Source organism: Strongylocentrotus purpuratus, unplaced genomic scaffold (assembly GCF_000002235.5).
Source record: "Strongylocentrotus purpuratus isolate Spur 01 unplaced genomic scaffold, Spur_5.0 spur5_scaffold_10, whole genome shotgun sequence".
Classification (NCBI taxonomy): Eukaryota; Metazoa; Echinodermata; class Echinoidea; order Camarodonta; family Strongylocentrotidae; genus Strongylocentrotus; species Strongylocentrotus purpuratus.
In genome coordinates, this window is record NW_022145595.1 from 2,571,543 (window position 1) to 2,594,900 (window position 23,358).

Sequence of the window (23,358 nt, forward strand, 5' to 3'; positions counted from 1 at the left end):
CTAGCCTTTACAGGACTTGGGTTTTTAAAATGCCAATAGGAATGGAATTTTATTTTAACCAATTAAAACTCAAGGCAAAAATACTACATGAAATAAATGGAAGTTACATAAGAAAGGCCAAGCCACTAGATAGGAAAAAAATCACAAATACAAAGCTTATTATAATTGCGAGAAAAATATGACATACATTAACAAGGCATTGATCGATTGATAATCATGAAACACACCAGGGGGGGAGGGGGCAAAAAACAGAACAGAAAAGGGTTTAATTCTTGGCTAAATTATATTACAATTGGTCATAAAAGGATAACGACAAGACAGCTTGTCGGTCCTTTTTTTTCTCTCTTCTCTCCTCTTTTTTTTGGATGGAAGAGAATTGCAAATAAAAAATGATTTCCAGAATACCACTGCGTGATTTCATATGCACATTCAGAAACATGTTGTGTCGCAGAATTTTTTTTTTTTTTTTTTCATTTTCTTTTTCTCAAAAATTGTTTGATTCGCTTTGGTACAGTTGAGCTAATTATACATTTCATCCACTTCATTTCATTCCCCCAAGTCCATATTTTGTAGAGTTTCACAGGGACAATCACGTGAAGAATCGAATATTTCTTTTTTTTTTCGAAGCAAGAATCTTTTGCACTCCTTTCAGAAAGACATGGGTGCTAATAGTTGTCCTTGTGAAACTCCGGAAGCCTTCGCATCGATAAGCCACACCTCAAGGAAGATAACATGTACAGCAATTCCACAAATTCAGTCGCCAATACACTCCTTTACTTCTTGACTCCTCTACTTGCCCCGCATTTTTGTTTTCTGTACAAATTTTTTCCCAATTTTTTTTTTTGCAAAGGGGCAAGTGTCGATTTCTCAGGAGTGTCCAACGTTAATCTGGGGACGAAAGAAAAAGAAGAAAGGGAAATTAGAGATACTTCTAAATCATTATGTATAACATTCTTTGGAAAAATTCCATATGAGAACACACAGAATAAATCAATAAAATAAACAGCAAACATTTTAGAAAACAGATAAACATATATCTTGAGCAATCAAAGCAGCAGCAAAAATACACAGGCAAAATCAAGTTAATTGACAAACTTGCAAACTAAAAAAGATGAATGAAAAAGATGCTGCAAATGATAGGATGGTGCAATGAAAGAGGAGGGGGAGGAGAAATAGATGAAGAGATGAACACTGCTCATGTGTGAACAAATGATGGCCAAAATGTTGTGTACATCACACCAAAAAAAGGGTGCCAGGCACAAAGGAGTGGCTCAACTACTGCACGGTGCCAATCCAATTCTACCACTCAAAGACACTACATGAAATTGAACAATTCAATTAAGTGAAGAAGGTGAGGTGTGGAGTCAAGGAACTATGAAGAACACAAACACCTAAATCTTTTCTGTTTTTTAAAGAGACGGAAACTTTGAAGGATTATATTTAAATACCTGTTCATGGGTCCCCCTTCTTGGCCTTAAAACACGTCTTTAGCGAGAGTAGGGGTGGTGGGCTCCGCCCCCGCGTCGATTAACTGGGGCTTTGCCAGGTTCTGATTGTTCTGTAGGTAGGGAAAAATTACAAACGTCCCTTCTGAGTAAAAAGTTATTTGACAAATTAACATCTCAAACTCTCTGACGTGAAAAGATTATTAATACCCTATCTATCTATCTATCTATCTATACTATTCTATGAAGGAGTGTTGGGGGTGTGTACTTAGCAGGTCCGGATACAGGGAGTGACTAGTCAAGGCCAGACTGAGCAGAACGGGACTGGGCAAGGACATCTATAGGGAATGCTCGTCGATAATCGAGTCGAAATTAAAGAACCCTAAGCAACCTCAAGCAGCATGTGCGGGAATCCGTAAAAAGGGTAGTAGTATGCGGGGCACGACTACCTAAATGAACCAAAAGCCAGCCCACCTACAGAGCAACTAGAACTTGCATGGCCACCATCCAAGTGCCCTTTTTCAGGTAATTTTCAAAAAAATAACCCAAAAATATTAAAGTAAACAATGCCTCTGGCACCACCTTCCGTGGCAGAGGCTAGATGATTACCATTTGCCCTCACATGTACAGTGTTCGTCATCGGTGGGTGGGTGGGTGATCTCAAGCGAGCCCTTTCACCTAGCTACTTTTGAGATTTTTGTTTTTCCACCAAGCAGTAAAAAGAGGAAAGAAACCTTGAAAAGACGGTACCAGAAGAGGAAAGAACATTTTGCAACAAGTTTCATTTTCTGGGGAATCGAGGTAAGTGGGTAGTTGCTGATAAATGTTGCTTGTTTCTTTTCTTTTTTTTAAGGGGGGGAGGAGGGTTGTGTCAGCCATGCAAGATGCATTTGCAAGAGTCACAGCAGACAAGCAAAGAAAAGATATTTTGTTTCATGCATATAAATTGAGCCTACAAAGAAATAGCAAATCACAAATGAAGAAAAAAATACATCTAAAACATGAGATAATGAGACATTTAATAATTCCTTAGCACCAGTCACCTTATGCAAAATGGATTGTGGCAATATTCTTTTTCAAGAAAGAGGATCACATCAGCCGATGTTTGGGGAAATAAAAACTTCAGTATTTTTGAGTTGGTAGTTAATTAACATACTACACTGGCTACATTTCAACGATCTATAAATCTGATGCCACATTATATTGATAAGTCCATTCCAGTTTTTTCCCTGGTTGTAAACATACACTGCCATTGAATGAGAAGACATATTATGTGTTATTGCTTAATACAGCATTCTCTGTATCAGATATATTTCTGTATGGCTGTTTCACATGTGTGCAGGTTTAAACACATTAATTCATTAGTGAAACCCTGTCTGAATTGAGTTCACTATTCTCTATAAATGATTTGCAGTTCTTTGACAATGACATCAAAATGATTCCGACAAGTGACTTTTTTCTTTCTATTTCCAAATATAATTGTGTGTTTTTTTAAACCAGACATTAATATCCAATCTTTCATCAGACAATATCAACCAAAATTCACATTTGTTTGCATTTATATATTCATGAATTCTTTGTCATAGGCAGGTAGTTAGCAAATGTATAAAAATGTAATGATTGTTTAGTCAAAATGAATATTTTTAAACTCATAGTAAAAATGCTCATGCACTGTATTTGTTTACACGCAAGATCCAACATCATGCAATTAAATAAATATTTCATCAAATCATTCTTTTGACAGTTCACATCGACACACGTTTATCACTCATTGATTTTGTGGCATGCATTCTACAATCAAATAAAACATCATACTACACAACATCACAATAGAGTATTGAAGTGTCATACTGGCTAAGGTGTCAAGATTACTGGTTCCAAACAATTTTGTGCTGAACAATAGTGTGGTGATCACACCAGCCCCAAACACTGATTTTGCCCTACTCCAGCCCGTTGCTTGCATTATTTCACAGTGAACCTCATGTGCAGGCTCTCTTGTTTAGAACCAGTAACCTGGACCACGAGCGAATACGATATTTGCACTTCGGTACTCTACAACGCTGGACAGTACAAACCACATTTTCAACATCTTCATGTTATTCACTACGTGTACATCAAAAGAGACTGAATCGAGAGAAGAGGCCTGCCACTAGAAAAATTACTTTCTTTGCTCACACCCTTTTTGGAATTGTTAAGATAAAAGTGAGGTATGTTATTTTTGCACTCCTGCTTTTACCAGAGCACCTTTTGAATTCTCCAAAGTTCTATTCTATAGCTTTTGAGAATAACCACTCACCAGTCACCACTCCCATTGTCCCCCATTTTTCACAGAGTCCAGCTCTTCAAGAGAACTACAATTTGTAAATGCGTGTTTTCTCATCTCATAATTTGATAACTAGTGCAAATGCTATATTCGCATTAAATTGATATAACCGATTTTCTTTTTAAAATCATTGAAGCATGACACAAACTATCTAATAATAGCAAGTGCAAGATATATTTCACCATCCTATCAATCATGATGCTTTTGACAATTAGTGATCAGTTTCAGACTTTCCTAACTGATTCAGTCTCTCTAATTACAGAGTAGTGTATTTTGTGCATACTTTCTTTTAATACCGTAACATCTTAGTTTTGTCAATCGAAGATCTATGTTGCAAGATAATCGTTCCAGTGACTTCCTACTCAGAAATACGTTGTGAATGATATTTCTGCAGGATATTTACATGGATAGTTTGCCTAATTCTCACGCTGTCTTACCTGTATTTGGCAGCTGCTTCCTTCTTCCAAACAACAATCTATCTATAGTAAATGGGCAAGTCAAAATTATTTTGTCCAATACTTTATTAACCACATACAAATTTAGTATATCATGGTTAACAGCCCAATAAAACTTAGATTAGACCAAGTATTAGGTAAAATGGATTTGAATGGAACTTTTGATGTCGAAACATTTTTTAAACTCCTCGATACTTGGTAAACAATGGGATACCAACACCAAATGACAAAATATTTTGGACTTGCCCAAATACATTCAAACCTAATCTAACTAGCACTTGTTTCATGTATCAGGAATGCTCATTGGTTGTCCTCAATCAGCCTACAAAGCCTGACCAAAAGTGACAGATCTTAAAGTCAAGCAAAATTCTGAAAAAATCCCTAATCGATGTAAAGCCAATTCCGTCTCACTAAACACCTCTACAATTACAAAATGAACAGATTGCAGTAAAAATAAGGAAGACAAGAAAGTACATTGGGCTTGTCAACAACCTTTTCATTTACCATATCCACTGTTGTAGCCTCCGCCTCCGTATCCACCACCGCCACCACTATAACCGCCGCCGCCTCCGTATCCACCGCCGCCACCACTGCTGTAGTCACCGTATCCGCCGCCTCCATATCCACCGCCGCCACCTCCTTGGCCGTAACCACCCTGGCTGTAGCCTTGATAGTTGTAGTCGTATCCCTGGTAGGCTCCCTGGCCGCCGCCGCCATAGCCGCCACTGTAGCCACCACCACCGTAGCCACCACCGCCGCCACCACCATAGGATTGGCCATAGAAACCTGGTGGGAGAAAGTACAGAGTTTATTGCTTCAATAGGCATGCATTTTTGTATGGAGTATTAGCACCAGATCCCTGTGTTACGCACAGACTCGTGACTGGTATCCATCTCAAATTGAGATGTGATCACAGTTCCTACCATAGGGGGCCTGTATAAAAAAGCACTGAAAGATTCACTGATTGCAGAGCTGCCAACCCAGATTGAAAAAAAATCTAATTCTTTTCCCCCAAAATCCTATTTTCAAAATAAACATCCTATTATTGATCGATAAGTTTGAATATAATAATAAATAATTTTGAAGAATTATGCACGAGTACATGAATGATCGGTCAATTTACCAATGAGCGACATGTAATCAATTTTTATGGACCGTTGGTTAAATATGCATGATTTCGTCATGACTGGTGTGTTCGAATGAACCTATGAACATCCCAAATTGCTGATGTGAGATGCTTGTAAGATACTTTACAGGAGAGCATGGGTAATTTGCCTTTGAAAATGGCAGACTCACGAAAAATACATGAGCACATTCAAATTTGTCCTTTCATTAGAAGCCCCCCTCCTCAACATTTTTTGTGATAATTTTTTTAACGCAAAAGAATCTTGCGCTGAAGTTTTATGACTTTTTTCTTTCGAGTCTTGTGCATATTAGAAAATTAGACCTATCGTTACAAAGTCGTGGGACCTTTTGTCTGTGCATGTCAGCCTGAAAATCGCTCATTTTCGTCATCAGTGTACAAAACGTATAGAAATCCCATTTTCCCCCAAAAGAGATAAAACATTGATTATTAGGTCTCGTTTATAGTTAAGGTGTTTATTTTGGGGGTCAACTTAGTAAATAGTTGTAAATGAAATAAGACAATGAAAACAATGAAATACATGTACATAAGAAATTATCAACACAATAGATAACATACCGGTAAGGAATAACCTGGATCTTCCAATTTTGTTTGTTGTATTATAATCCCAAATCATCTAAAGAATATATGTGTTGAAAACTAATGTTTCAATAAGAAGAATATATGATTTATGGGTAAAAAAGTAAATTTTATAACCTTGTTTGCATAAATGACCATAAATATGCAAATGAGTGAATTTTTCAAAAAAATTGGAATTACCATATTAATCTATACTCTTCACTTGAAACGCATACAAATTTTTGTGGCAATCGGCCGTTTCATGGACGAGATTATTGGGGGGGGGGGGGGGGGGCCTTAGAAGCCCCCCCCCCCCCCCCGACCAGGCTTTGCAGTTTCAAAATAGCCCAGGCTAGATAGGGTTAAAGTGATTGATGAGTTCTGTTGCAGAGGGCGCTACACAAAATAATTTTTTTGTGAGATATATGAAAAACAGTGTCAAATTTGAAAGAACATACAGTTTATATGACAGAATCATCTTTGTTTGATCAAAATCGGTTCAGAGACGGCTGAAATATCCATAAATATAATGATTTCTAATACTTGTGTACCACCACAAATATTAGATAATTTGAACCAGCCATTGAAAGCCGTTGGAAAAACAAAATAGCGCTGTTCACGTTGTATTTCAGCCAATGCCGATGTTGGCTTTTGTGTTGGTTATATTACGCACAACCAGCCGGCCCATGTATTGTTATTATTAATTAATTCATTAATTAACGGTTACCATATTTTTTTGAAAGTGGGGCTAAATTTCACACATCCTAAAAGGACACTAGAAATGTCATAGATAAGAATAAGAGCAATAACCATGCACTTTGAAGGCATTTGCTATCTGTAAACAGAACTCCAACTATCCCTTTAAGTCAAATTTTCAAATTTTTCGAAAATCTTGATGATTTTTTGTTTTCTCTTTCAAATTCATGAAATATTTGCTTGAAACGAGGGGCTTGGGGAATCTGACCAAGATGTGCTGAAATATTACTCTGCATTTTTCAACAACCTTATGCTATCATAACCACAATATGCCAATAATAGAGTTGAATGCTACATGTAGAATAGAGTGGGCAGTTTTCACACCAGGTGGTTGCAGGAATAGCTACATTTAATCTTGACAAGCCTACATGTATTTATCTAATCTTTTAATTGCTTCCTTTACTAGATATGGGCACATCTATATGTCGTGATATGAATGAACAAACAGGGTAAAAAAAAACAGAATCCATGCAAATATGTAGGACAGTGAGAGAGTGATATTCTGCAAGGTATACCAATACTAGAATTTTCAGAATAGATAAATCATGAAAAAACTCTGAATTTGCCTGGTTAAAAATGTTACTGGCTTAGTATTCATGACTTATGATAAAGAACACTCACACAGGAACACACCAACTGAAGAACAATGCACAGATTGACAACTAAACATGATCACATACACAAACACACGCTCACACACATAGGCAGTTCGTCATTATCGATGAAGACGTGATAAAAACTTAAGTGTTTTTTAGCATGGCTCCCCAGTCCAATTTTGCTGGCACTGCGGAAGCCACAAAATAAGCATGATCACTAAGGTTGAGAACAATGTACACTGCACAGATTGGCAATTAAACATGATCACTAAAGAGCAATGCACAGATTGGACAATTTCACAAGATCACTAAAAAGCAATGTACATAATAAAAGAAAGTGGACATTATATAGACTAACCGGAATCCTCGTAGCCTCCGTATCCGCCCCTGTACCCAGGACCATATCCTACAGAGAAAGATACTTTAGTGTTAGCAAAATTCCTTTTCTCTACCCATGGTGCGGCAAAATAGATGGTCAAAAGAATAGTTTACCCCTGGGGCCCGTAACAAAAGGTTTGTGATCGAATGTGATTGTTTTAACGACGATTCTGATTGGATAATGGTCGGCCTTTTCTACAATATGTGCATGCAACAATGTTCTTTATTGCCCATTGCCGTTTCGCATTTCATGGCAAATCTTTGTGTTACGGGGCCCAGGATTCTTTCAAAAGGCGACCTTAATTACGATATCTGTCAATGACTTGCAATGCAGTTTCTAGAGACTTAAGTAGTAAATGTTTTGTACATTCAAAATGCTACAGTTACACTTCATATGGTACGGTTTGACCTCTGTACATCTTATCGCTGCAGCATAATAGCAGCAAGGGTTGTCAGTTTTGTCACAACCTTTGCACATTTTTTTTTCTCCTTCATTTCACTTGAAATTAGATTTGGCCTTCTTACTGTATTAGTACTTAAATTGCATACTGAATTACATTCTCTCAACAGCTCACAAGTTTTTCCATTAGAATCTATAATCCTGTACAAACTACACAACCATTTACTTCATGAACTTTACAAAAAGGTCCAGATTTTCAAAATGTTACTGCCACTTATTTTGTTTTTGACAGCCCACAATAGTTTCTCAGTTTACATCAAGTCACAATGGCTGTAGACTACAAGGCGATATACAATCTGTGGAGAGAGGGTGGGGGGAGGGGGGTGGGTGGGGATAGGGGTGGGATGCTTACCTCCTCTTCCTCCTCTGCCTCCTCGCATGCCCATGCCTCCTCTCATCTTCTGTTGCTGCCTCTCTTCCCTTGAGACTGCTTCACTCACTTCAACTTTCTGAAATAGAAAACCAAAGACAATATCTGTTTGGTGAAAAGAGTCATGGAGGTGAACTGACATTTGCTCCGAGCTTCCCTACAGATTGTATGTTATGGTGAGAGTTGCAATGGGTTTCATGTAGTGCTGTAAGTCAGACGCTATGTTCGTGTTCGGTTCGGCAGAGTTCGGCAATTTTTCACCCGAACTTGGTTCGGTTCAGGGTTCGGTAATATAATAGCAAGCAGCGTTATAGCCACGGCGGTCGGCACTGGGCGGGCAGGCGAGCCTGCCGGGCCCGACCAGCATGGAGGACTTCTGCACACTGCTTCCGACCAGCACGAATTTCACATTAAAAACTGCTCCAAACATAATTATCTGTGAAGAAAAGTACTACTTACATTCGTATTTCCGTCTTGAATCGTGTTTTATTTTCAATTTTAAAAGAATCATGTTTTCAATTTGTCAATAAATGATATTTTTTAAAGATTTTCCGAGACAGTTGTTGTCTAATGTTAGAGTCATGAAAGCTGCCATCTTGAATAAAAAAATCAGGCTCGTCAATAACTGTTTTTTATAAGTTTTTATATTTAATAGGAAAAATATAAAATCCCTATTTTTCCTGAATAAATAAATAACATATTATAATATAAATTTATTTCATTATTTATATTTCAAAATTTGTCCGAAATTGTTACAATTAAAATATTAATTTTTTGTTGAATGGGCTTGAGCTGAAGTTGTTTTGATCACGCACATGTATTCTTGTTTATGGCTTGCGATCGCGACGTAGCGCGGTCAGGATTTGGGATTTAAATGGCGCCAGTGAAGTCGCGCCCACGACTGGATAGGCATAAATCACAAAGGCATAAATCATAAAGGCGGAAAATGGGAAAAAAGTAAATAAAAATGAGCAATCATGACATGAAATTAGGTACAAAATGACAAGTTTATTAGCTTGCAAAAATGTTTTCATTTTTCTGCCGAACATCCGAACCAGGCCTTTGCGTTCGGTTCGGTTCGGAAGTGCCTTGTTCGGCGAACTTCCGTTCGGTTCGGCGGTTCGGCTACAGCACTAGTTTCATGTTGCGCTTTGGATTAGGGTTGGGGTGTTGCAAGAGCTCAAAACTTATCTTCTAATGCATGGTACCCATATTAACACCAAATACCAATTTCATTTACATTCAAGGATATGAAGTGAATTACCTTGAACATCTTTCAACAAGTGCATATTTGTTCTACACTAGGAAAAGTTATCACATAAATAAATAAATAAATAGGTGCTCAAAATTCATTGTTATGTCATTTTCTTGTTTTGTTTTGTTGTGTTTAATCAGATATTGTATGTAAATTGTTATATGTTTTTTATGAGAAGTGGAAATAAATGAAATATTGAAAATCCAGAAAAATTCCACTTTTGGCAAAGTGTTTTATATTTTGTTTTGCCTGTCTGATAATTTTGGTTCAACTGGCAGGTTTGCTCAAACCTTCTTGCACTTATAGTGAATTCCAATGATGTTATCCAACTCCTATCTTGGGGGGGGGGGGGGGGGGGGAGGGAGTAGGTTGGATATTGGTGTAGCGCAAGTCTAAGCACTTATTCACACAGATTAAATTTGAATCCTTCAGCTTAGCCAGAGCTACAAGACAACAGACAAGAGATTTTTTTTGTTTTTTAAATATTTTTTCCTTTATTTTCTAATACCCTGTAATGATGCTAGAGGATGGGACCAGGGCATAAGAACCCTGACACCGAAGGTTCATCATGTTTATCTTCCTCCTGGTTGCATTCATCTCATAAACATGGGGGAGAGTTCAGAGATGCCAAGAAAAGGAGGGTTACACAAGAGAAGATGATTTAACTTACCTTATTTGCAATGGTGTGAAATCTGTGTTTCTGTGCATCCTGTGCCTCATCTGATGTTTCGTACTTGACGAATGCAAAGCCTAGTCTCCTACCGGTGTTCTTGTCCTCTGGGAATTCTGTTTCTACGACCTAAGAGAAAAGAGAGAGAGAGAGAGAGAGACAGGGTTAATCTCACATCAATGGAGTGTCTTATCAAGCACTGTAATCTACAAAATGTAGGCCACAGGTAAAATGGTTCAACTGATATTGCTGATATACTTTTACACTTACAGTGAGATGCCAACCAGTACGATAATAAGAGTGTAATACGATAATACGATATCACCTCTTATGAGGCACTTCTTCATCATTTTGAAGAACAATTTTTTTAGGGCTTCAATATTACACCATATCACAGACACTGATAACACGTAGGGCCGTGTATCTCAGATTTAACATTGTTAAACGATCCCTCTAAAGTCCTCAAAATGTGGTCCACAGAGCTTCAAATTTTTATGAACAGTAGATTATTTCAGGCACAAACGAGTGAATAATTTTTTTGTTTTTCCCCACATTATATCTTTTGTTTTATCTCGCACACTCTCATCAAGCAGTTTGTGCACATTCTGGATACAAAGAGATAAACTCTTCATCCATTCACACTGACATGCAAATATCAAATATAATCATTGGTGTGCAGACTTTGAACAAAAAGTAAACCTTGCATGAATTAACAAAAGAGGTGTGAATTTATCCCCAATATCCTAACCAGTCAAACTGCCAATCCAACCAACGTGCAGATTTTTCAAACATCGCATGAATGAATTGGATAGAATTAACAAAAGAAGTATGAATTAAACCCACTGTCTACACAATTGTTTACCTCCCCCCCCCCCCCTACCCTCCACGAACTAAGAAAGCATTAATAATTTTAGAAACATAGAAACATGTACAAGTAAACCCCCGCAACCCCAACAAAAACTTTGCTTCACAATTTTTCTCATTAAGTTTTATTGAAAGAGCAAACATTTTACTTGACCATATTTAACAGTAAAACATTTTTCTGAAATTTTATTGCCCGGGGCCAACGGTAGCATAGAGTTTCATGAAAATCTTTTTTTTTAAATTTTTTTTTTTAGGATACTCGGTCTGTTTTCACTCGAGTTATAAAAACACATAAACATCAAATTTACTATGGTATGAATAATTCAGTTCATTGCCACAAACTTTAGATGTAACTTAATTTTTTTTCTAAAGACTATAATTCTAAGAGAAATTAATGATGCTTGATCTTTAATGGCTTCTCGGAGTATGTGACATTTTGCCAGATATTGATTAATAATAGTATGGCACTTTAAAAAAAAAATCAGTATTAAGCGATATAAACATGTTCCTATACTTATAATTGACATTTTTTTAATGAGAAGGGCATATGGGGCCTTTTACCCCTGCAAAAAGGAGATCTAAATAGATCTCCATGTATACCATAATGTATTTGAATTATTTAGACTTTGAAACTGGTGGAAAGGAATTTTTAAGTAAGGGGAAAGAAAGCCATTGCCATTCATCAAATTACAAAACAGGATAAAAGTGTCAAATATCATTTTCTTACAAGTTCATTAATTTAATTCATTTTTATTTTTTCCAAATTGGAATATTCATGTGAACAATGCCCTACAAATGCTTGTATTTCTAAAATGCGTTATCATGCCTACCGTTCCAAATTTGCTGAAGTATTCTGTGATTTGCTCATCCTTGAGGTCTGAGCCGATTCCACCGATGAAGATCTTCTTCTTCTTTTCTGGCTTCTTGAGCGGGTTGGCAGGCTTGGGGTCGATTGTCTTGTTATCTACTTTGTGCTCTGGTACTCCAAGGACCTGTACATGAAAGAAACAATGATACTTGATTTTTTTAGAGATCTGACATTTCTAGAGCCAGAAAAAGAAATCTTGACAATTAAGATTAGTTGTGACCTGACAATTACGGAATACTGGACACATTACACATACCAGACCATTGTTGACTCAGCATTATTTCTTTCAAAGTGTCTATCAATAAAGGATTCTTGCTGATTTCAAAATTAATAAAATGTATTGCTAGCAAACCAGATAGTGACAAACAGGTACTGTATACAATTTCTAATAGGACCGATAGCCAGCAAGAAGTAAACTCCTTAACTGTAAGAAAAAGTGCTTACCATCAAGTCTTTAAGATGTTTGGTAACTTTATGCAATGCTCCACACAATTTTTTTTTTTGTAAGGGGATCCAGAATTTGATTTTTAGAATCTGTGATGAATTGTTAATTTTTATAGAACCTGTAATACAGATTCTAAAAATTTAAGTCTGGAGTCTTTCCAAAAAAGTGGGTGTGCATGAGCCGTATGTAAACATCTATACATTTTGGGGTCTGGACTTTGAGCATCCTGATGCCTGTTAGTCAAGTCTTGCTTTTTGTTATACACTATCCGAAGTATCACGCTATAATGAATATAAAATTAGCATTTTGTTTGATAATCAACAATGTGATCTACGCTCCAGTAAGAAAACACAATACAATGATGAAGTATACTGAAATATTTTATATGCAATATGCCTAAAGGTAACATATGGGACATAAAACCTTGAATGCCTTGTGAGCTATACTGTAAATAGAGCAGCTGCATGCACGCCCGCGCACACTTACCTTTGTAACGGAGTCTGCAGATTCAAAGAGGACGAATCCAAACCCTCTGGGTTTCCTTGTGACCTGGTCCCTCTTGATATCGCAGTCTACAACCACTCCAAAATCTGAGAAGTATGCTTGAAGTTTCTCTGTAACACAAACACAATAATGGTTGGGTAGGAAATTTTAAAAATCTAAAAATTAAAATCTACAGTCATGTTTCTTTTTTTATCGTATTAATCATCCAATTTAGATCAATTTAGCCACTTCTGTTTGGTTGGGCCCCCAACTTATAAAGAGTAGATATTAATCGCAACTTACTTGCAATTGTGTCAATGTCGTCTGTGTTCGGTGAGATAAGATACTGCAAACTTGTGATTCATCCATTATTTACTTGACTTACTGGATTAAATTTTCTTCACATGTAGTTCTCTGTGAGTTTTTTGTGAGTTGTGAGGGTCTGTTTGTTTATTTTTGGTTTTAATTTCTATGTTTGTTTGTTTTTCTTCCCCTTTTTTGATCACATAACACATGTGAAACAAGCAACATGAAGTCATAACCATGAAAACATCTGTATTGAGCCAGAAGGGCAATAAAGGGGAAATCCCACCTAAAAATTAGCTGGTATCGATAAAAGCAGATTAACAAGAGATCTTTTTAAAGTTGTCATCGGTGCTCTGTTCAGAAAATTTCATAGTCTTTCATTTTCTTATTTATCAATGATGGAATAGATTATTTCATACAAGGATTGTATAAAGATATATTTGCAATAATTATATTTTGGGTGCTTGAATGATTAAAAAAATGTCTATAGGGAAAAAAGAAATCTTTTTTTTAGTAGACGACAGAGCAAATGGAAGGGAACCTCACAGGCTCACAAGCTACATCAAAGAGTTGCCAATTTGTGTTTGATTGATCCCAACTTCAGAAATTCATACCTTTCATATTTTTAATCAGATTTTGTTTTAACTTTGACTGACCTCTCATCTCATTTTTCTGCTTCTATTAAAACTTTAAACACAATTAAATATCAGGATAGACTTCCCCTTTAATTCACATTCTTTTCTGCAGATTAAACACCCTTCCGGCTCTTAATGGTCAACACAGTGAGGTACAAACTTACCTTGAGTTGTGTCCCAGGCAAGACCTCCAACGAACAGTTTCCTACAAGTACACAAATAATATAAACAATACAAAGGTTATGATAAACAAAGTCAACTTCATGTACACTGTATGGACTATGGGAGTGTGACATCATACTGACCAAGTTGTCAAGGTTGCTGGTTCCAAACAACATTGTGGATGCCACACCAGACCCAAACACTAAATTTGCCTTGTTCGAGCATGTTGCTCAAACAATTACTCAAAGAAGTACCTCATGTGCAGGCTCTCTTTTTTAGAACCAGTAACCTGGACAACTAGAGAGTATGATGTTTGCACTTCGGGACTGTATAACAGCTCATTTAAAAATAATGTTTGGTAAGTTCTCAACAATAAGTTTCAATTTTCAATGCTATACTAGTGCTCTTCTGTTCTAAAACGAATGAGAATGGTACAGGGTGAGAATAGTACAGGGTGAAAATGGTACAGAGTAACATTTGCAATTTGTTTTCTAGAACTGGGTATCATATTTAATACAAGATTGTACATGTAGATACAATTGTAAGTCTGTACATGCCTAGGGCCTACATGTATAGTGAGCACTAAAAGAAAAATGTAGATGTTATTTTCCCTCCCCTCTCCCCCCACCCCCTTGAGTAAAAAAGAGGGGGGGGGGGTTCAGGGGGAAATGGCATAACATTCCCCCCATTTCAAGTAAGAAAATTGGGAGGAAAAAAATATTACAAAATTAAGGGGGGGGGGCGGAAATTGGTGGGGGGGATCAATTTAAATCAGGTAATTATCAGGCCTGTGTGTATTAGAACAAACAAATTGTCAGGAACAAGTTGTCTCAAAATTAAAAGCTTTTTTTTTTTTTATAGATTTTTATTGTTCATGTACAGTACTAGCTTACATGAACATATTTACATATATCCCCTTCTATTGTAGTTGTACCAAGGAAGCTCTTTGAGCCAATGTACTACATGTCATGTAGTACACTACAGGGTTTGTACTACAAAGTTGTACCAGGAAGCTGTAATGAATGGAGATCCCGTCCAAGAGGCCCCTTTGAAGTCATCCGTGGCACCGCGCGTCTTTTGTTTCCCCTACCGTAATCCCCTTAATCCCCCTCCAAAACCTTACAGCTCCCTAGTAGCACTAAGTCCTCCCTTTCCACACACAGCCCAGCCCAGCGAGCACGGCGGCTTTTGCTTTGCCGGCCCGTACTTTGGGTGAATAGTGGTGCTAACTTGACAACTTCTAGCCCTAAATCAATAAATGCGCAAACATATAACACAATTTCATTTAGTTCTTTAGGAAGATAAACCTTTGGACTACCTTCCTAGCTATGTACAAATTTCGGAAATTTTCGGAAAATGTCAATAATTAGATGAGAAAATCATGATTATGAAAATCTTTCATTCGCTCTAACTCATGATTTCCTTGGTCGATTTCGCTGATTAAAATGGCCATGTCTTCAGTAGAGCTATCCGAGAACGGAAAACGCATTTGATGACTAATAGAAAGTTGCATTGGTCATAATGTTGTGAAATTTGCATTTTATATGATATAGCTAAATACATCTTTCATGAACATGACTTAATTTGTCGGTGCCACGCATGGCTTCAAAGCCCGATGCTTGCATATTTTTGCAAACGAGTGAATAGAGAACTTAGGGAAGCAGATGGCGTTGCGTAACATTTCGTACTATTTGGAATGCCAGAGAGGGACTGTGCATTGATATGGACAGCTGTTGATGGAAATGATGGCTGGAGAGGGTTACATTTCTTTTTGTTAAGCCAGGTTAATCTTGAATAATTTTCCCTCGGAAAATTCTTTCGAGACGGTATCTCCATTCATTACAGCTTCCTGGTTGTACATGTACACTGCATGCAAGTCAAGCTATGACTGTTTACATTTGTCATGTCATTTGTTTTCAGAATTCAGAGCATGGATTAACAATTTTATTGCTTGTAAAAAATATTTCAAAAACGCACAAGTTCAATGTCCAATGGCTACATGCGTACACTCTGGCCCGAATTCACAAATGAGGTTTGTCGACAAACCGAGGTTTTTGTGCGTCAAACCCTCAAAACCTTGGTTTGTAAAAAACAAAAGGTTTGTCAACAAACCTCCTTTGTGAATTCGGGCCAATGTGTATAACATTCAAAATAGCTTGGCTTCACATGAACTTTAGGACTGGGACCTGTGTTGAAAGTATTTGAACGTTTAGTTTCAAGTGCAATGGGGCCCATAGTGACTTTCTAAAAATGTCAGGGCCTCCATACTCCATAGTGACATTTTAAAGGCTGTGTTGATGAACCAAGACACATAAATAAATGAATAATTTTCAAGCAGTCTGTAGAGTGTAGACTTGACCAACAATCTATTACACTGACTACTCAACATGTTCAAAAGGTTCATTTGTGGATGCACTTAATCTACAATGTATTTCACATAATGGGAAATTAATGCTGAAAAGAAAAATAAACTTAAGGTCTTTTTAGGATGATTTTCAAGTTATTTTTTGCAATATTTGAACTTCTATGTTTGTACTTTAAAACCTGAAACATTTACATGAACTCTTCCCAACTTTTGGTTGGGGAGTTGAGATTTGCATTCGTCTCATCACTATAAAAAAGTCCGTAATCACATCACAAATATTAAGTTTTTCTGCCTAGTTGCCTAGTTCAAAAGCATCTTTCATGAAGTTAAGCCCTTTTTAAAAATTCATGTTTAGCGTCCCGCCCGCTTCTTTTGGGGGGATCGCCGGCGTTTCTTTCTCTATTTTTTTTTTTTTTTTTTAAATGAAAAAAAAAAAAAACCCAAAAAACATACTGGTACTACTAAAATGATCTTTTCCTGAAGTTAAATTTTTGAAAAATAAAAAATAAAAAAAATAAAAAAAATTGCTGGCAGAGTGGCAGCCATCTTGAAAAATAGCCCGACTTGTTAGGAACAATATTCCGAGCGGCCATTTTGAAAAAAGAAAAAAAAGGGCCTCCTCCTTAATATTTTTCAAAAAGGCAGGACACAAAACATGTTTATGTTTTTATTTGGCCTTAAAGATGAAGTTGAGTTCTGGTCATGCGATTGCATTGTTAAAGACACGGTGTGGAATCGAACAGAGAAGGTTGATCATCTAGCATATAAGAATTTGTGTGTATTGCAAGGTTCTGGAATCATCAAAATTATAAGAAATTTTGCCAAGTCTTGGTAAAGTTACAAACACTGTACACAGAAAGATGTATATGGGACTACACGAACACGTGGCGTAAAAATCCCACCCCCGAGTTTTACGATGTTACATGACATATTTAGAATATGAAGGCATTTGAAGAGCCATGCTTTTCAGGGAACATGTCTTACCTGATGTTCTTCCACACTTGCCTAATAAGAATGATAACGCTCACAAATTATTGTTCACCTCTTCCCAGAACTCAACCTTCTCTTTAAATGCAATGTACACATGTACATGTACTATTGCTATGCCCCCTCCATTAACACTACCATTTCACATATTACAGTAAAGATAATATCAAATACCGGTAGGCCCATTTACAAAGCCCAAACACCATTTTGATATTTTTTAAAAAAAATTTAAAATGGCAGTAAAAAATAAAAAAACACCTTGCTCCTTCTGAATTTGGGTGAGTACATGTAGTACACATGCCAGACTGATCAGTTGTCACTGCTCTGTATGCGATCACAAAGATACAAGGAGAGTCAAAAAACCTAAAAAACAGAACAGTGCACTAACGATTTGAGAGCAGACATTATTTACACTGCAAAATCTGTGAAATTTGGTCCACAGTTTCAAGAGACCAAACTACCAAGGGAGGATTTTTAGATTTTTCACCATTGTCAGAATTGCTTGGCAAATTCCAACGAAACAACAAAATGTGAGAAAAAGCAATGGTTTAGGCTTGCTGTGTTACACAGATGTGTTTTTGCATAATAGTCGGATGAAGATAAATGCATCATAGTACTGTACAGGTCAGTGAAAAAGTTAATATCTATTTTTCGGGGGCTACTTTTCAAGCTTGCCTGCATAAAAATAACACTCTAAAATTTGTTTGCATTGAACTCTATGCAAATTTACTGGGGTTCTTTCTTATTTTCGGAGGCAAATTCACCCCGAGCCTGTGTATTTTTTTCACTGGTACAGGTAACGAATGTAATTGAATGCCCACTCTTCTCTCAGTACAGGGTAATTTTTTCATAAACTACATATATTTCATTCTTTTCAACAGGATTTCCTTTGCACAAAATGTTAACATTTCACTCACTATTCTTGGTACAATCATGTACAGTATGATGCATTTATCTTCATCTGACTACATGTACATGTATGCACTGCAGCAGACACATTCATACAAAATTGAAAAACTGTCTATTTGTACAGTCTGAAAGTGTGGATTTTCTTTACTGTTCACATTTTCTCAAAGATCCACTAATTTACATGTAAAATTAGGCATTTACTATTTTACTTCCTAAATTCACTTTGTTATTTTTAAACCATTACTTGTTATTATGATTGATTATATGATGATCACACAATTTCAGATAATTAACATGATAAATGTTGCTCTTTGCAGGGGCATTGCTAGACAAGTAAGACAACATCAAGTGGAAGGGGAACATATATCACACACACGAAGAAAAATTACTGGTACATTAAAAACTAGACTACTGATATTTACAAAAACTGCCATAAGTCAACAAAATTAAAATATTAAAAATAATGCTTCTTCTAAATCTTCTGATTTAACCTAGATTCTACATGATTACCAGAGTTCTACCCAATTTGTTTCAGCACATCTTAAACTACCGTAATTAAAACAGACATTTTTGCCAACAGATCAAACTGAATGGAAACTCAGGGAGCTTTATTGATCACAGCGGATAACATGAATGAGAAACTGATTTCATGTGATTTCCTATTCCTATTTTAACATGATAAAAGTGAACATAGTCTATACCGTAAACATGATCAAAATTTAGATTCACATCAAAGTCAGTTCCAACATGCAAAATAAGCAAAAAAATGGTTCAAATGTATTCAGACTTGAGTGAGTAGCCTTCGATTGGTTACTTCTAAACACTTATCACCATGATCATGTTAATAAATAATATAATCTCTGTTTTTATCACAACAATATGGCCGTGAAATTGATTCTCTCTCGAGACAGATAATAATAGGGTGTCTGATCGCGCACCCAATGTTGTGTGCTAAAACCCTTCCCATAGAGATTGTACGCTTCCCTATGTGGTCTACGTGCATTGCGCGACCATCCAAAATTGGTCAATGATTTTATGAAAAAATTTGAAATTCAAACCTTTATAACAAATGATCCTGAAGGTGAAACTCAATAAATGAGGTGTCATATGAAAGAGCAGGTTTTTCTCCATATTCCCCATCGGGGGCCACCCCCAGAATTCTAAAAATATCTTGGTCAAAACAGCGATTGAAATGTTGTTTGCATCCTAGCTCCAAAATTTGCCACTTTCCTGAGCTGCCGCCCCGCGGCTTAAGCAGGGCTAGACGTAAGGATAATATCCAGATGCTTTTTTTTTCGCTAGCCCCAAGGGATCATTTGTTATAACAGTTTGAAAATACCCTTCCCACATTTTTGGAATCAGCTAATTAGGGAGGCGTGAGCTCCGCTCAGTCCAAACCATGGTTACATCGCGTAACATGTGCGCTTATAGTGAATGAAAGTATGGGTGGCCGTTCCCGTCATAGAACCCGGAAGTGAATACACGTTATAGTCAATGGCAATATCGCGGAGACATCTCCGCGATATTGCCATTGACTATAACGTGCATTCACTTCCGGGTTTTTTGTGCGACGAACGCCAACCATACTAGTCAATGGCACATGTCGCGGAGACAGCGTAGCTCAAGCTGCAAGTCGCGGATTGGCTTAGCAGCATGCGTACGATATGCATACGCTTGCATATCGCGCGATACAGCTGTTTGGCTAAATTTAGCAAAACAACATCACTCTGCGTGGACGTCTTTTTCGTCGATTTTGACCAAAATGATATGAATATACCAGCGTTTTGGAGGGGCTGTTACTTTTGATAGAAACATCGGTGAGACTTGAAATTTGAAATGTATTATTCTGATATCATTTTTTATTCAAATATCAAACAAAAATGGTGAAAAACGATCCCAAATTGAAAATTGAAAAATCGTTCAGACACCCTAATAATAATCACATAAAAAAAACGGTGGAATGCCTGAAATTCATAATTCTGTATAGTTTTGGTGAACACTAAAATCAATACCAGAGATCCTACTCCTAGACCTTCATTTTAATATAAAAAGAGGCAATACACTGGCTTGATTGCAGCCATTCGTTCATGGACAAATGATTTTACCCATCCCCATAGTCATAAACCACGCAAACTGCATGCTACATGTAGTGAATGAGATTGCTTTATGACAGAGCGAGGCATGACGCGCTCGCTCGCATCCATCTGTTATGCACTGTCATTGTGTATCGCACGTGGTCTAAAACATGCACGTTTCGTTTGTGAGCCAGCAGTTATGCCGTAGACTCTACAAAAACCCTCGATTTTGGCCGTACACTTTCAGTTAAAACAGTAAAAATGATCACTGGGGATTCTTCATTCTCGATTTCATCGTAGGAGACTTCGATTAAATCCCATGGCTAAGCTAAAACACACCATTATTCACAATCATGTCGAACGCTTCCAACAAATATTTTCCAAATACAAGCGATCCTTTGTCAGAAAAGCTTCACACAAAAACACGCTGAGCTCGCTTCGTCATGTGACACACGATGGGCATGCTTGCTTGACGCTAAGCCCGTGGCATGCATGCACGAAAATCGGCGAACTTACTTGTCATCTTCTTGCTCTTTTGACGCATAAATTCGTTCCCCTGCCTTTCGACCTCCCCTTGAATCTTCTGAGTGATCCATAGATTGTCCTTGTGATTCTGATTGTTGTGAATAATCTGTACCGTTTGTGGAATAGTTAGATGTGTCCATGTTATCGGCGTTACTTCCTCCGGGATGTTCGTCAAGGAGTTGCAGGGAAGAGAGAACATGCCACACCAAAAATTTGCATTTTCGACATACTAATTAGAGCAGCTGCCGTATGCCGCTGTCTGATTGGTCAAAGTCTAGCTATGACGTCATATTGGCGGTAGATGCCATTTTAGATTTGTCATCTTTTGTGTCTGGTTTTCAGTGGTATGTTGTCATGTTTAATAGGAATTCGTGTGTTATGTTCGCGGGTTTTCCCCAGATGCTTCTAGAATGTAGGCTATTGATTTCTCTTTGGTTAGTTTTAATCGTAGGTTCATATTTGAGTGAAAGGTCGTGATTAACGGCAAGACTTTCCGCGCACCGTACCGCCGGTCATTTAAAAAAAAAAAAAAAATTGTTTCACTTTCAGACTGAATCAGAATCCCGAATTCAGACCGCGATCATCAGGTTGATCATGAACTTGTCAATTGAATATTGACTAGAATCTAGGCCTACAAATTAAGATCCAACTGCATCATGAGAGAAATCTAACTAGATCTAGATCTAACTGTTAGACTTTAGATTTAATGTGAAACACATTCAAGTCTACAACGCCTAGATCTACGCCTGGTGTTTTTTTAGACGAATTCATTGTGGAAGAACGTGACAGTCTGAGTAAATTTAAATTTAAATGCCTACCGACTATCCTGATCTTGCATGCTGTCGTCGTCCAATTGTCGATTCATCTTGATTTTAGTTTACGACTGAGCCACGGGCTGCTGAGAATGTCGAGAACGAAAACCTCCGACTTACAGTTCAGCTGCCCCCGAATCCGAGAAAATATAATTCAAAACTCAGAACAGATTCGACGCTAAAGTAAATTGTAATGGCAAGATTGACCTTCGTTCGATATCTTCGTGCGTGGCGTTTTGAAAATACGCGGGATAAAAGTTCAACGCGCGGGGCGCACGCCAATATCCGACCATCAATCGTATACGTAAATGACGTTTATCATGCCGCACGCGCGCGATACGCGCACATTCCCAGACAAGTGAACCCTTGACGTGACCTAAATTAAAGTTGTAACAGACATAGATTCACGCGTATAATTAAAGAAGTAGGTCGATAATTGAGAGAAAATAACCTTCCTGCAGCGCAGGCGCGGTTCTAGAATCGAACAATCAGAACATGTGCGTGTGTCAATGCGTGTGTGTGTGTGTGTGAGGGTGGGAGGGGGAGGAGTTCTGAAATTAAAAAAGCGACGAAGGCGGGGAGCTTGTGGGAGGGGCCTCCCTCACAAACACAAAAGCCCACACGCACAAACGGGGAGCATCCCAGAGGGGACACAGTGCCCCCCCCCCACTTTTTCAAGTACCCAAAATTGCCAATGTTAGCATACGAAAAGTGTCCCTTTTACTATAAAAAGTCCCCCTATTCCATTATAAAAAGGCCCCTCCCCCTGTTTCACCTCTGAAGTGCCCCTTTTTGTTTACACGTGCCTCTGACCCTTCGACAATTTTTCAATAATTGTCAATTTTTCCATTCTCATAAGTGCCTTTATTAATCCCTAGTCCTAAGTGCCCCGTTCAGGTACGAAAAAGTGCCACTTTTCACTTTTTATTAGTGCTCCCTTCAAGTCTGATAATTGCCCTTTTCAAAACTGAGAGGTGCCCTTTTCCCTTTGTAAGAAGTGCCCCTTCCCCTTTTAATAACTATCCCTTTTTAACTCGGATAAGCGCACCTTTAATTTTAACATGTGCCCCTTTTCCTTATGATAAGTGCCCCCATTAAAAAAAAAATAAGAGGGCCTTCCCCTTCTCATAAATGCCCCCCTTTCACCTATGAAAAGTGTACCTTTACATTCTTATAAGTGCCCATTTTCTTCTATGGTAAATAAGTGTCTTTATTTATCCCTTTCTATAAGTGTCCCCTTTTCCTCTCATCATCAAACGTGCCCCTAATTTCAAGCGACTAAGAGCAATTTCCTCCGAAGCTCGCTACACTCGCCCGTAGTTATAGATGATATAATTAGTGTTACCTAACAAAGGTCAGTTCAGTCTTCCTTTAGAGAATGTGCTTATATTCCAATCATGATTGTTTCTTTCTTCCTCTTTATAAAATGTAATTTTTCGAACTGCGACCTCACAAATCTTAAACATTTTCCTTGCTCGCTGCGCTTGCTCGCAAATGAATATTCAGACATCT

The 23,358-nt window shown here is 37.5% G+C and overlaps 1 protein-coding gene and 1 non-coding gene across 8 annotated transcripts; both read right to left on the minus strand.

The window, feature by feature from the left end:
• Positions 1–16: 16 nt before the first annotated feature.
• On the minus strand, positions 17–22,092 carry LOC592285 (heterogeneous nuclear ribonucleoprotein A1). 7 transcript variants are annotated; one of them, XM_030979087.1, is made up of 10 exons: positions 21,853–22,092; positions 14,176–14,216; positions 13,074–13,201; positions 12,105–12,266; positions 10,411–10,539; positions 8,468–8,564; positions 7,636–7,683; positions 4,728–5,009; positions 1,449–1,558; positions 17–888 (listed from the first exon to the last, which is right to left on the minus strand). In XM_030979087.1, the coding sequence occupies exons 1-9, from the start codon at positions 21,897–21,899 to the stop codon at positions 1,488–1,490; spliced, it is 1,005 nt and encodes a 334-aa protein (XP_030834947.1). In that variant the 5' UTR covers positions 21,900–22,092; the 3' UTR covers positions 17–888; positions 1,449–1,487. The 7 variants fall into 7 exon arrangements, with proteins under 7 accessions (XP_030834947.1, XP_011662654.2, XP_030834950.1 ...); XM_011664352.2 differs by lacking the exon at positions 21,853–22,092 and adding an exon at positions 21,026–21,255; XM_030979090.1 differs by lacking the exon at positions 7,636–7,683.
• On the minus strand, positions 10,248–10,381 carry LOC115922022. Its single transcript, XR_004063282.1, has one exon. It is a non-coding gene; the product is annotated as a small nucleolar RNA SNORA57 (small nucleolar RNA).
• Positions 22,093–23,358: the final 1,266 nt, after the last annotated feature.

Excerpts from the sequence above, each read along its gene's own strand:
- LOC592285 (XM_011664352.2), bottom strand. The coding sequence starts at position 21,174 with ATGGACACATCTAACTATTCCACAAACGGTACAGATTATTCACAACAA. Across the intron at positions 14,217-21,025 it reads AAAGAGCAAGAAGATGACAA|GAAACTGTTCGTTGGAGGTC; the intron begins GTAAGTTCGCCG and ends GTGTACTTGTAG. Across the intron at positions 8,565-10,410 it reads TTCACACCATTGCAAATAAG|AAAGTTGAAGTGAGTGAAGC; the intron begins GTAAGTTAAATC and ends TTTCTATTTCAG.